This window comes from Otolemur garnettii, unplaced genomic scaffold (genome assembly GCF_000181295.1).
Source record: "Otolemur garnettii isolate 467f Iridium unplaced genomic scaffold, OtoGar3 scaffold00112, whole genome shotgun sequence".
Lineage (NCBI taxonomy): Eukaryota > Metazoa > Chordata > Mammalia > Primates > Galagidae > Otolemur > Otolemur garnettii.
This window is the reverse complement of record NW_003852507.1, coordinates 3,795,814-3,809,007: the sequence shown is the minus strand read 5'-3', so window position 1 is coordinate 3,809,007 and position 13,194 is coordinate 3,795,814. Positions and strand designations below refer to the sequence as shown.

The 13,194-nt window shown below is 42.4% G+C and overlaps 1 protein-coding gene across 1 annotated transcript in view; it reads left to right on the top strand.

Moving 5' to 3' along the window:
* The window catches only part of CRLF3 (cytokine receptor like factor 3), a 46,852-nt gene that overhangs the window by 16,525 nt on the left and 17,133 nt on the right, over window positions 1-13,194 (top strand). The window contains exons 2-5 of the mRNA XM_003797176.3: window positions 3,759-3,966; window positions 7,650-7,737; window positions 8,878-9,055; window positions 12,561-12,783. Coding sequence (XP_003797224.1) covers window positions 3,759-3,966; window positions 7,650-7,737; window positions 8,878-9,055; window positions 12,561-12,783 — 697 coding nt within the window. The remainder of the gene's footprint in view (window positions 1-3,758; window positions 3,967-7,649; window positions 7,738-8,877; window positions 9,056-12,560; window positions 12,784-13,194) is intronic.

Here is a 13,194-nt window from a genome sequence, read left to right as displayed (position 1 = left end):
TCCCCCTGGGTAGAGTGCCGTGGCATTACAGCTCACAGCAACCTCCAACTCCTGGGCTCAAGCGAGTCTCCTGCCTCCGCCTCCAAAGTAGCTGGCACTACAGGCACCCGCCACAATGTCCGGCTATTTTTTTGTTGCAGTTGTCATTGTTTTTTTAGCTGGCTCAGTCTGGGTTCGAACCCACCAGCCTTGGTGTATGTGGCTGGTGCCCTGCCTACTGAGCTACGGGTACTGCCCAGCTTCCTTTTTTTTCTTTTTAACTTTGACTTGGATTTATTTCATGGAAGTTCTCTGATATCTATAGAGATTGGTAAAATTAGAATTTCTCATTTTCTTTATGATTTACGGAATTCTTTTCTCTAACTGCACAAATATCATAGTTATAATTATTGTTAAAAAGGACAGAAAATTGTTTCTATGATTTGCCTACGCAGCAAATCAGACTGCTCTTTTTTTCTGTATTAGTCCTTGGGCATGGGCATCTTTTATTTTTTATAAACATGGTTGTGAACATCACTGGAAAACAATATACAGGGGGGCCATAAGATTCATGTGCAATTTAAAATAGTTGTCCTTTTTTTTTTAATTTTTTTTTTTTTTGAGACAAAGTCTCACTATGTTGCCCTTGGTAGAGTGCTATGGCATCACAGCTCACAGTAACCTCCAACTTGGGCTCAAGTGATCTTCTTGCCTCGGTTTCTCTTTTTTTTTTTTTTGAGACAGAGTCTATGTCGCCCTTGGTAGAGTGCCATGGTGTCACAGCTCAAAGTAGCCTCAAACTCTCAAGCAATTGTCCTGCCTCAGCCTCCCAAGTTGCTGGAACTATAGGCACCCACCCCCACAACGCCCGGCTATTTTTTTGTTGCAGTTGTCGTTGTTTAGCAGGCCCAGGCTGAATTTGAACCCACTGGCCTTGGTGCATGTGGCCGCCGCCCTACCCACTGAGCTATGGGCACCACCCTATTTTTTTGTTTTTAAACAGAGCCTTACTCTGTTACCCTGGGTAGAGTGCCATGGTGTCATAGCTCAGAGAAGCCTCAAACTCATGAGCTCGGTGGCACCTGTGGCTCAAGGAGTAGAGCGCCAGCCCCATATACCACAGGTGGTGGGTTCAAACCCATCCCTGGCCAAAAACTACCAAAAAACCCCCCAAAAAACAAACTCATGGGCTCAAGTGATCCTCTTGCCTCAGCCTGCCAAGTAGCTAGGACTATAGGTATCCACCACAACACCTACCTACGTTTTTCTACTTTTCATAGAGATGGGCTCTTACTGTTGCTCAGGCTGGTCTTGAACTCCTGAACTCAAGCAGTCCACCCGTGTCAGCTTGGGCTTATGTGATTCTCTTGCCTCAGCCTCTTTTTTTTTTTTTTTTTTTTTTGAGACAGAGCCTCACGCTGTCCCCCTGGGTAGAGTGCCGTGGCATTACAGCTCACAGCAACCTCCAACTCCTGGGCTCAAGCGAGTCTCTTGCCTCCGCCTCCCAAGTAGCTGAGACCACAGGCGCCCGCCACAACGCCCGGCTATTTTTTGATTGCAGCCGTCGTTGTTTGGCAGTCCGGGCTGGGGATTCGAACCTGCCACCTTAGGTGTACGTGGCTGGCGCCTTAGCCGGTTGAGCTATGGGTGCCGAGCCGGCTCAGCCTCTTGAGTAGCTGGGACTACAGGTGCCTGCCACAATGCCCAGCTATTTTTTGTTATACTTTGGCTGGGGCCAGGTTCAAACCCGCCACCCTCAGGTATATGAAGCCGGCACCACTGAGCACAGGTGCTTTTCTAATTTAATATTGGAGAATGAATAGAAAGCTTTCTAGAGTTCTCTGTTAGCTGTTGAAATACTGTCCTTTATTCATATGTTATGTTCTTTCTTGTTGGATTTGTCTTGTACTTCAAACTCTCGCTAAGAGAAAGTTAGCAAAAGAGCTAGGGTAGCAAATATATGTCATATGAAACTGTAATACTAACATCTATAAATTTGCTTTATTTATTTATTTATTTATTTATTTATTCTGAGACAAGTCTCACTCTGTTGCCCTGGGTAGAGTGCCATGGCTCATAGCAACCTCAAACTCTTGGGCTAAAGAGTTCTTCTTGCCTTAGTCTCCTGAGCAGCTAGGACTAGAGGCACCTGCCACAATGCGTGGCTGTTTTTTCTATTTTTGGTAGAGATGGGGTCTCTCTCCTGCTCAGGCTGGTCTTGAACTCCTGAGCTCAAGCAGTCCACCTGTCTCAGCCTCCCAGAGTGCTAGGATTATAGGCATGAGCCACCATGCCTGGTTGATAATAATAATTTCTAACATTTATTTATTGAGAACAATTATGTGCTAGTTATTTTACCCAGTGTAATACATGGGTTATTTTAATTAATCCTTGCAGCAGCTTCATGAAGTAATCATTTTTATTCTCATTTGATAAATAAAAAAATTGAGGCATGCAGTACTTAATTAACTTAACCAAATTGTTCTGGTTAAGATTTACATAGTTGGTTCAGTGCCTGTAGCTCAGTGGCTAAGGGTGCCAGCCACATACACCGGAGCTGGCGGATTCAAATCCAGCCTGGGCCTGCCAAACAACAATGACAGCTGCAACCAAAAAAAAAAAAAAAATGGCTGGGTGTTTTGGGGGGCACCTGTAGTGCCAGCTACTTTGGAAGCTGAGGCAAGAGAATCACATAAGCCCAGGAGCTGGAGGTTGCTATGAGCTGTGATGTCATGGCACTCTACTAGGGGCGACAAAGTGAGACTATGTCTCCAAAAAAAAAAAAAAAGATTCACATAGTTAGTGAATTATGGAACCAGAATTTGAGCCCATTCTGTCTGACCCAAAGGCCAGTTGATGGAGTTCTGCCCATTTGTACAAATGAATCACATTTGATTTATCAGCGAATGGAGGGTTTATATGTATTATTCAGCCGTTAAAAAGAAGGAAATTCTGCCATTTGTGACAGCGTGGATGAACCTAGAGGACATTATGCTAAGCAGATAAGCCAGTGAATGTGAAATCCAAAAACATTACATTGAGGTCTGCTGCAGTGGTGGCTCAGGCCTGTAATCCCAGCACTTTGGCTAAGGCAGGAGTATCCCTTTGAAACAGGAGTTCAAGATCAGCCTGGGCAACATAGTAAGACCCTCATTTCTACAAAAAATATATTTTTTAATTAGTTGGATGTGGTGGTTTGTACCTATAGTCCTAGCCACTTGGGAGGCTGAGGCAGGGGACTGCTTGAGCCTAGGAATTTGAGACTGTAGTCAGCAATGATAATGCCACTACCCTCTAGCCTGGGTGACAGAGTCTTACTCTGTCTCTGAATAAAAAAAAAAGGTCGAATCCATAGAAGCTGAGTGGTTAAGGGGCAGGGGTAGGAGATGGGGAGATGTTAGTCAAAGGGTACAAAGTTTCATTTACATACATTGAATAAATTATAGAGATAGAAGGTTCAGGATTGGGACTGTAGTGAATAATATTATATTGTATACTTGAAATTTAAGATTAATCTTAAGTATTTTGCCACGTACACATACTATGATAACCATATGAATAGATGTACATGTTAATTAGCTTGATTGTAATAATCAGTACACTATGTATATGGGTATCAAAACATGCTGTTCACCTTAAATAAATATAATTTTAATTTAAAATTATTTTAAATGAATAGAAGATGATAATTCTGTTATACCTGTGAATTATTATGCATGATACCTATAGATTAGTCCTTTTTAGAGATTCTGATTTTGAATTTTTATATTATTTTTCAGATCAAAGATAGTGCATCACAGACAAGGGGTGTTCTCAAACAGCATTTTAATGATTTAAAGGGAACCCTTGGGAAGCTCCTGGATGAGCGATTGGTGACCCTTTTGCAGGAGGTGGATGTCATTGAACAGGAGACCATTAAACCACTGGATGACTGTCAGAAGCTCATAGAACATGGAGTTAACACTGCAGAGGACTTAGTCCGAGAAGGTGGGTGTCCAGGGAGCTGTTAAGTGTGGATTATTCATATTAATACTTTGCCAATTTCTTTCTTTTCCTTTTTTTTTTTTTTTTGAGACAGAATCTCACTATGTTGCCCTTGGTTGAGTGCTATGGCATCACAGCTCACGGCAACCTCAGTCTTGGGCTTAAACCATTCTCTTGCCTGAGCCTCCCAAATAGCTGGGACTACAGGTGCCTGCCACAACGCCTGTCTATTTTTTGTTGTAGTTGTCATTGTTGTTTAGCTGGCCCAGGTCGGGTTTGAACCCGCCAACATCAGTGTATATAGCCGGCACCATAACCACTGTGCTACGGGCACCAAGCCACTTTGCTGATTTCTCAGGATCCCAGCATGCTTCTTGCCATTTTTGGAGTATTTAGGATGTTCCTACCTTGAGATAGTTTGTAATACCGTATGAAAAATATATAGTATGTTATCTGAGGGTAATTGCAATCGAAGTGTTAGTTATTATCATTTATAAAACAAGAAGGAGTAAATGATTTTTCTCAAAAATCTCTATTATAGGCTCAGCACCTGTAATACAGTGGTTGCAGTACCAGCCACGTACACCAAGGGCGGCAGGTTCGAGCCCAGCCTGGGCCAGCTAAAAAACAGCAACAATCACAACAGTAATAAAAAATAGCCGGGCACTGTGGCAAGCTCCTGTAGTCTCAGCTACCTGGGAGGCTGAGGCTGAAAGAATTGCTTAAGCCCAAGAGTTGAAGGTTGCTGTGAGCTGTGACACCATGGCACTCTACTAAGGGCAGCATAGTGAGAGTCTGTCTCAAAAAACAAACAAAAAAAAACCCTGTCATAATAGAGATTCACTGCTAACATAATTTTAAGGTCAGTTTGTCTCAAGTACTTTTCAGGATGTTTATGGTTCATAGAATTTAAAATATGATTGGTGTTTTCTTCTGAGATTAGAGTTGTTATAGTCCTGTCTTTAGCCAGTGATTTGGTTGAGTCATGCCTTGCTGCCCTCCGTTCTTCATGTCCACCTTCTCTCCTTCAGCATGTAGTAGGTCTGTGTCTAGTACATAAAATAAGAAGGCAACGGTTCTGCTCTTTAGGGTTTCCCACCCAGTGGGATAGATATAGATGCTAAGCGAGATCTACGACCTTACACAGAGGAAGGAGAACTTAACTGGGCCCGGAAGAGCGTAGGATAGTTTTCTGTAGGAGGAGTTGCACAGAGACTTGAAGAAGTTCATCAAGCAGACAAAAAAAGAGGAGGTAATAGCATGTTGGAGTGTATGGCATACTCAAGGATCTGCTGAACCATTTTAAGAAACAAGAGTTACACTATCAATTGACATTTTTCTTTTCTTTTCTTTCTTTTTTGTTTTTTTGAGTCTCACTGTGTCATCCTCAGTAGAGTACTGTGACGTCACAGCTCACAGCAACCTCAAACTCTTGGGGTTAACCCATTCTCTTGCCTCAGCCTCCCAAGTAGCCGAGACTATAGGCACTTGCCACAAAGCTGAGCTAATTTTCCTACTTTTTTTAGTAGAGATGGGGTCTTGCTTTTGGCCAGGTTTGTCTCAAACTGCAGACTTTAAGGGATCCTCCCGCCATGGCCTCCCAGAATGCTAGTATTACAGGAGCAAGCCACTATGCTTGACCTCTAAGACATTTTTTTGGAGATAAAATTATTGATGATTTTATTGATCAGTGATTGTTATTTATTGGTGATTACCTGGATATAGGATGGAGGAGAAAGGGAAGGATTTGGGATGACAAAGACCAGGCTGGTCTTGGATGACCAAGTGGATAGTGTTGCCATTACTGATACTAGGGAATGAAGGAGGAGGGGAGGGTGTTAGCAAGTGGTTAGGCATTTGGCTTGATCACATTGAATTTAAGGTGCTTACCATGGAAGTATGGGTTTGATTCTTTGGAGTGAGATCATACCTGGAGATGTCAGAGTGGCAGTTAATGGCATACATGTCAAATCTGAATCCATGGGAATAAGTAAAATCTTAAGGAGATAATTGTGTAATATGAGAAGAGCGGGTGGCAGGGAGAACACTAAGGGACAGCCAACACTTAAGGAGCAGTTGAGGAAGAGGATCCAGGGAAGGAGCTTGAATACTATCCATTCTGCGGAGTGAGTGCTTAGAGTATGGCACTAGTGTTATCTTTACATGCCGATTACATTTTTGTCTTATCTTCAATGAGAAGTGTTTATTTACCACTGACCATAACAGTGCCTTTAGAAAATTCCTTTTAGCAACACCACAGATTGTCTTTCCCTGGAGACTTCGCATTTGGAAACAAACCCAGAAGCAGTTCAGCACAGGTCAGGAGTAGACACCCCTCACCCTGAGGACTGACCCTTTGTGTTTATTTTAGAAAAGAAATCCTTTGAGGCACATACATGTTTGGTATAGCATTTGATGCTTGAATTTTTTTGCACTTCAGAAATATTTTTAATTTTGAACTCTCCTACCCACAGGAATAAAAACTTATTTATGAAATTTTGTGAATTTTGAGGTAACATTTGATATGTTTCTGTTTTTCTTTGGTGAGAAAGGTCAATCAAGTCTCAAAAAACGCGAATAAGTCCAGGATACTTTCAAATGGAAAAGAGTTCTGGCAGTGTTCTTAGAGCTGAGGAAGGACGTAGAACTTGGTCATTTCCTTTCCTTTTTTTTTTTGAAACAGAGTCTCACTTTGTCACCTACACTGTGGTGTCATAGCTCACAGCAACCTCAAACTCTTGGGCTCCAGCGATTCTCTTGCCTCAGCCTCCTGATTTGCTGAGACTACAGGTGCCTGCCACAACTCCCAGCTATTTTTAGAGATGGGGTCTCACTCTACCTCAGGCTGGTCTTAAACTTGTGAGCTCAGGAGATCTGCCTGCTTTGGCCTCCCAGATTGTAGGCATGAGCCACCATGCCAGGCCAAGTTGGTCATTTTCATATGCCACTATCTAGCATTTCCTTTCTATTATTTGGTTGAATAATTTCTAATTTAATGTATGATATTCTTTTAAGAAAACATAACTGCTTCATTTGACTTTTTAAGGCCATATATCTAGGCCAGGCATGATGGCTCAAGCCCCTGTAATCCTAGCACTCTGGGTAGCTGAGTCAGGAGGATCCTTTAAGGTCTGAAGTTCAAGACCAGAGTGAGCAAGAGTGAGACCTACAAGAAGATGAATTAGCTGGGTGTTGTGGTGGGCACTTATAGTCTAGCTCAGGAGGCTGAGGCCAGAAGATTGCTTGAGCCCAAGAGTTTGAGGTTGCTGTGATCTAGTAAGACTCTGGCACTCTAGCTTTGGGCAACAGACGGATGCTCTGTTTCAAAAAATAAAAATAAAAAAATGAAAAGACTGTGTCCTCTTGCTCCTATCAGAGTAATATTTTATACTGACTTCTATTAGAGTTGATAAAAATTCTATAGGAAAGATGGGCAAAGTCCCTGGATCTTTGCTTTACCTAAAATTGGTCTACAAACCAGATTTCCTTGTGTAGAGTAGAATTCACTTCTGGCAAAATGTAATCCTTTTTCCGCTTGGGCTTAACCTTAATCACTTCTAAAATAGTTTCTAGCTTTTTGGAATTTGTGCCATCACTTAAGATTTGTTTGCAAGAAAACCACTGACCCTGACCCACCTAGACCTGACTGTTTTTCACTGTACTTGTTTTCTTATTCTTTGTTGTAGGTGAGATTGCGTTACTTGGTGGTATAGGAGAACAAAATGAAAAACTATGGAGCTTTACCAAAAAGGCCTCACACATTCAGTTGGACAGGTAAAAGAGTTTATGCCCTTGGGACTTAACTTTTAAGCACTTAAACTATGTCTGATTTTTGTTATAGTATTACTATAGATTTCTTTCAATTCTAAGAAAACTTCCATGTTAGAAATTCTGAACATGGCACGGTGCCTGTGGCTCAGTGAGTAGGGCACCAGCCCCATATATCAAGGGTGGCAGGTTCAAACCCGGCCCCAGCCAAACTGCAACAAAAAATAGCCAGGAGTTGTGGCAGATGCCTGTAGTCCCAGCTACATGGGAGGCTAAGGCAAGAGAATCACCTAAGCCCAAGAGCTAGAGCTTGCTGTGAGCTGTGATGCTACAGCACCCTACCGAGGGTGACAAAGTGAGACTCTGTCTCTAAAAAAAAGAAAGAAATTTTGAACATGGAGGCGGTGTCTGTTGCTCAGTGGATAGGGTGCCCCCATATACTGAGGATGGCAGGTTCAAACCCAACTGCAACAAAAAAGTAGCCGGGTGGTGTAGCAGATACCTGTAGTCCCAGCTACTTGAGAGGCTGAGGCAAGAGAGGCTGGGCCCAGGAGTTGGAGGTTGGTGTGACACCATGGCACTCTACCGAAGGTGACAAAGTGAGACTCTGTCTCTACCAAAAAAAAAAATCTGAACATGTTATTAAAATTAAGTCATATTTCAGTGAACCAGATCTTTTGGTAAAAGCCTGACAGTTGTTGTTCTACCAAGTTTCTGTCTTTGGGAGGAGAATCTTTTTTTTTAGAGACAGAGTTTTACTTTGTCACCCTTGGTAGAGTGCTGTGGCATCACAGCTCACAGCAACCTCCAGCTCTTGGGCTTAGGTGATTCTCTTACCTCAGCCTCCCGAGTAGCTGGGACTACAGGAACCTGCCACAGCGCCTGGCTATTTTTTTTGTTGTTGTAGTTTGGCCAGGGCCGCGTTCGAATCCACCACCCTCAGTATATAGGGCTGGCACACTACTCACTGAGGCACAGGTGCCGCCCTGGGAGAAGAATCTTTATGGAACATTTTGCAAAGGCTCTACTGCCATGAGAATTACGTACTGGGAGCTTCCGGATCCTTCAAATGTAACTGCTGTAAAATAGTCCGTGTATTTTTAACTCTCAGTTAAAAGTCTCATGTACTGAGCTTTGTTTCCTCAGCTTACCAGAAGTGCCTTTGTTGGTTGATGTGCCTTGCTTATCTGCTCAGTTGGATGACTCAGTCCTTAACATAGTGAAAGACCACATTTTTAAGCATGGAACCGTAGCATCTCGCCCACCAGTACAGATAGAAGAACTAATAGAAAAGCCTGGAGGCATCATAGTACGATGGTGTAAGGTACGTAACTCAGAATTGTAGAAGTGGCCTCCACATTATGGATTTGATATTTTGAGGCTGTTAAAATTTTTAACTACCTTTGAATATTCTCCTCTCTTCTTAAAGAAATACCCCTTTTGCCTTACAATGAAAATAAAGTCACAAGATATGAACTGAGGTACTCTTCTTCTTTTAGATAAACAGTCTTGAAGGAGCTTTCTAAAATCCCTGTATCACAACATTGTTTCCCATTTCATATTTCTCAGACTTAACCTCAGTGAATGAAGGCTTTCTCCCATTTCTGTTTATTAGAAATGTCCAAAGATGATGATGAATATCAGATGTCTCAATATTGTCTTTTCTTTTTTTTGAGACAGAGTCTTACTATGTCACCTTTGGTAGAGTGCTGTAACATATAGCTCACAGCAACCTCAAACTCTTGGGCTTAAGTGATTCTCTTGCCTCAGTCTCCCAAGTAGCTGGGACTGTAGGCGTATGCCACAATACCCAGTTATTTTTTTGTTGCAGTTGTCATTGTTGTTTAGCAGGCCCCAGCCAGGTTTGAACCCACCAGTCTCGGTCTGTGTGGCCAGCGCCCTAACCACTGGGATACGGGCACCAAGTCATGTCTCAATATTTTCTTTCAGCACTGAATGAATACCTTTGAAATAAGATTCCTAAAATATGATGGCCAGGAGTGGTGGATCACTCCTTGTAATCTTAGCACATGGGCGAATTGCTAAAGCTCAGGAGTTCAAGACCAGCCTGAGCTAGAGCAAGACCCTTTCTCTAAAATAAAATAGCAGGGCATTGTGGCAGGCACCTGTCATCCCAGCTATGCTGGGCAAGAGGATAATTTGAGCCCAAGAGTTTAAGGTTGCTGTAGGCTATGACGCCATGGCACCCTACCAAGGGTTGCAAAGTTAGACTATCTTTAAAAAAAAGAAGGCCAGGTGAGATGACTCATCCCTGTAATCCTAGCCCTGCAGGAGGCTGAGGCGGGTAGATTGTCTGAGCTCACATGTTCGAGAACATCCTGAGTCAGAGCAAGACCTAGTCTCTAAAAATAGCTGGGTGTTGTCATGAATGCCTGTAGTCCCAGCTACTCAGGAGGGTGAGGCAAGAGGATTGCTTAAGCCCAAGAGTTTGAGGTTGCTGTGAGCTATAATGCCATGGCACTCTACCTAGGGTGACAAAGTAAGACTCTGTCTCCAAAAAAAAAAGATTTCTAAAATATGCTTTCTTCACGTTGTCAGTATTGCTGTGAGCTTTGTTTATTAAATTATATATATGAGTTCCCATTATTTAAGTAGAAACTATGGCCCATGTCCAGATTAGCCATAGGATCTTGCTGTTGACAATACAGAGGTTAGTGTTTAGCTTCTGAAAACAGTTTCTCAAAAGGAATTTTTTTTTTTGAGACAGTCTCACTATGTCACCCTCAGTAGAGTGCCATAGCGTCACAGCTCACAGCAACCTCAAACTCTTGGGTTTAAGCAATTCTTTTGCCTCAGCCTCCCAAGTAGCTGGGGCTACAGGTGCCTGCTACAGTGCCTGGCTATTTTGTTGTTGCAGTTGTCATTGTTGTTTTAGCTGGCTCAGTCCAGGTTCGAACGTGCCAGCCCTGGTGTATGTGGTCGGCACCCTACCTGCTGAGCCACGGGCATTGCCAAAAAGGATTTTTTTAAGAGATAGGATCTTGTTATTTTGCCCAGGCTGGGCTCTTGGGCTCCAGCAATCCTGCAGCTTTCCTCACCCTTCCTCCCAAGTAGCTAGAGCTACAGGTGCATGCCACTAAGCTTTTCCTTTTTCTTCTCCTTTTTTGATTTTTTAAATGAAGCCTTAGTATAGGAAAAAGAAGTACAGATGGTTTTGTTGATTCAGGACAAGGACTCTTTATTTTTATTCTTTCCCTTATCAGTGGATCTAGCTATTGCTTGGTTGTTTTCTTTTTAAGCTATAAGCATTCTATTTTTATTTATTTATTTATTTATTTGAGACAGAGTCTCACTGTGTCACCCTGGGTAGAGTGCCGTGGCATCACACCCCCAGCAACCTCCAGCTCTTGGGTATAAGTGATCTCTTGCCTTGGCCTCCCATGTAGTTGGGACTACAGGTGCCCACCACAACACCAGCTGTTTTTTGGTTGCAGTTGTCATTGTTGCTTAGCTGGCCCAGGCTGGGTTCAAACCCACCAGCCTCGGTGTATGTGGCCGGCACCCTAACCACTGTGCTATGGGTGAGCCAATATAAGCATTCTTGTTCCTGTTTCTTTATGGACATGTGTAAAGTTTTTTTCTGAAGTCTATTCCTAGCTGTAAATTTATAAGGTCTTAGAATATTGGGCCTGTACTCTACTGGTTACTACAGACTTTGCCCAAAATGATTGGATCAGTTTAGCCTTCTACCAGCAGTATATGAGTTTCCGTTATTCCCCATCTTAACCAATACTTTGCAATGTGAGACTTTATATTTTCCCCAAAATGGTATCCCATTGTGGTTTTTGATTCCATTTTTCATATTATAAATGAAGTTGAATGCAACCTCTTTGACTATTTATTTATTTATTTTTGAGACAGAGTCTCACTCTGTCACTCCAGTGTGGTGGCATCACAGCTCATTGCAACTTCAAACTCTTAGGATTAAGCAATTCTTCTGCCTCAGCCTCCTGAGTTACTGGGGACTATAGGCACATGCCACTATGCCCAGCTATTTAGAGTCTTAGTATGTCACCCTTAGTAGAGTGCTATGGTATCACAGCTCACAGCAACCTCCAACTCTTGGGCTTAAGTGGTTCTCTTGCCTCTGCCTCCCATGTAGCTGGGACTACAGGCACCTGCCACAATGCCTTGCTATTTTTTTGTTGTAGTTGTCATCGTTGTTTTAGCTGGCCTGGGCCGAGTTTGAATGTGCCAGCCCCAGTGTATGTGGCCAGCTCCTTAGGCACTGAGTATAGGCACTGAGCCAATATGGGTCTTTTTCTTGCTCAGGATGGTTTTGAACTCTTGGCCTCAACTGATCCTTCAGTGTCAGCCTTCAGAATGCTAGGATTACTGGTGTGAGGCACTGTACCCAGCCATTTATTTCTTAATCCGTAGAATGCTTATTCGTATCTTTTGGACATTTTTATGTTGGGTGGCTTGTTTCCTATTAATTTTTAGCTTGTTTCCTATTAATATTTAGTCCTTTATGGATATTAATTCTCTCTTAGTTTTATGAATGATGTATAGTTGTGTGATACCCTTGAATTTTGAATGTTTTATCTTTAGCATTGATTAGAAAACATGCCATTTCTTCAAATGAAACAGAATTTTTATATTAGACTGAGAAATATAGAATACATGGTTCAATAAAGAAGGGCAATAGCGATTGCATATTTCCTGTGGCCTTCCTGACAACAGCCCACATTCAGCTTGGTGGCCTGTATGTTTGGTTCAATATGTTGCCATTTAAGATTTTTAAGCAGTGATGCTAAGAGAAGTTAGTCATGCTCTGGTTTTTACCTAACATAAAACCTTTTCCTTAGGTGGATGACGACTTTACAGCTCAAGATTACAGGCTCCAGTTCCGTAAATGTACTTCAAATCATTTTGAGGACGTATATGTAGGTTCGGAAACTGAATTCATAGTATTGCACATAGACCCCAATGTTGATTATCAGTTCAGAGTCTGTGCCCGAGGAGATGGCCGACAAGAGTGGAGTCCATGGAGCGTCCCCCAGATAGGTCATTCCACATTGGTGCCTCATGGTATGCTGTTACCTTCTCACTCCTGAAGCTTAAGTGAATATTAGAGCACTTGTATTCTGTGCTAAGGACAGTCTACCTTTTTTCTAGAGCTGAATCCTGAATTGATGAGAACAACATGGAACATGTCTTTTACTCACTCACTCCTTACTTCATTAGATTTTGTTTGTATCAGTTCTTATCTTCAGAGCCCAAATATAATGTTAGACTAGATTTTTAGAATCTCAGAAAACCAAAGATTGAAAATATTGTATAGGATACTGATTTTCCAAATTCTCATGAAGTAATCTGGCATTTTCTTAAAAGTCTTTCTTTTTTGGAGACAGAGCCTCAAGCTGTCCCCCTGGGTAGAGTGCCATGGCATCACAGCTCACAGCAACCTCCAACTCCTGGGCTCAAGCGAGTCTCCTGCCT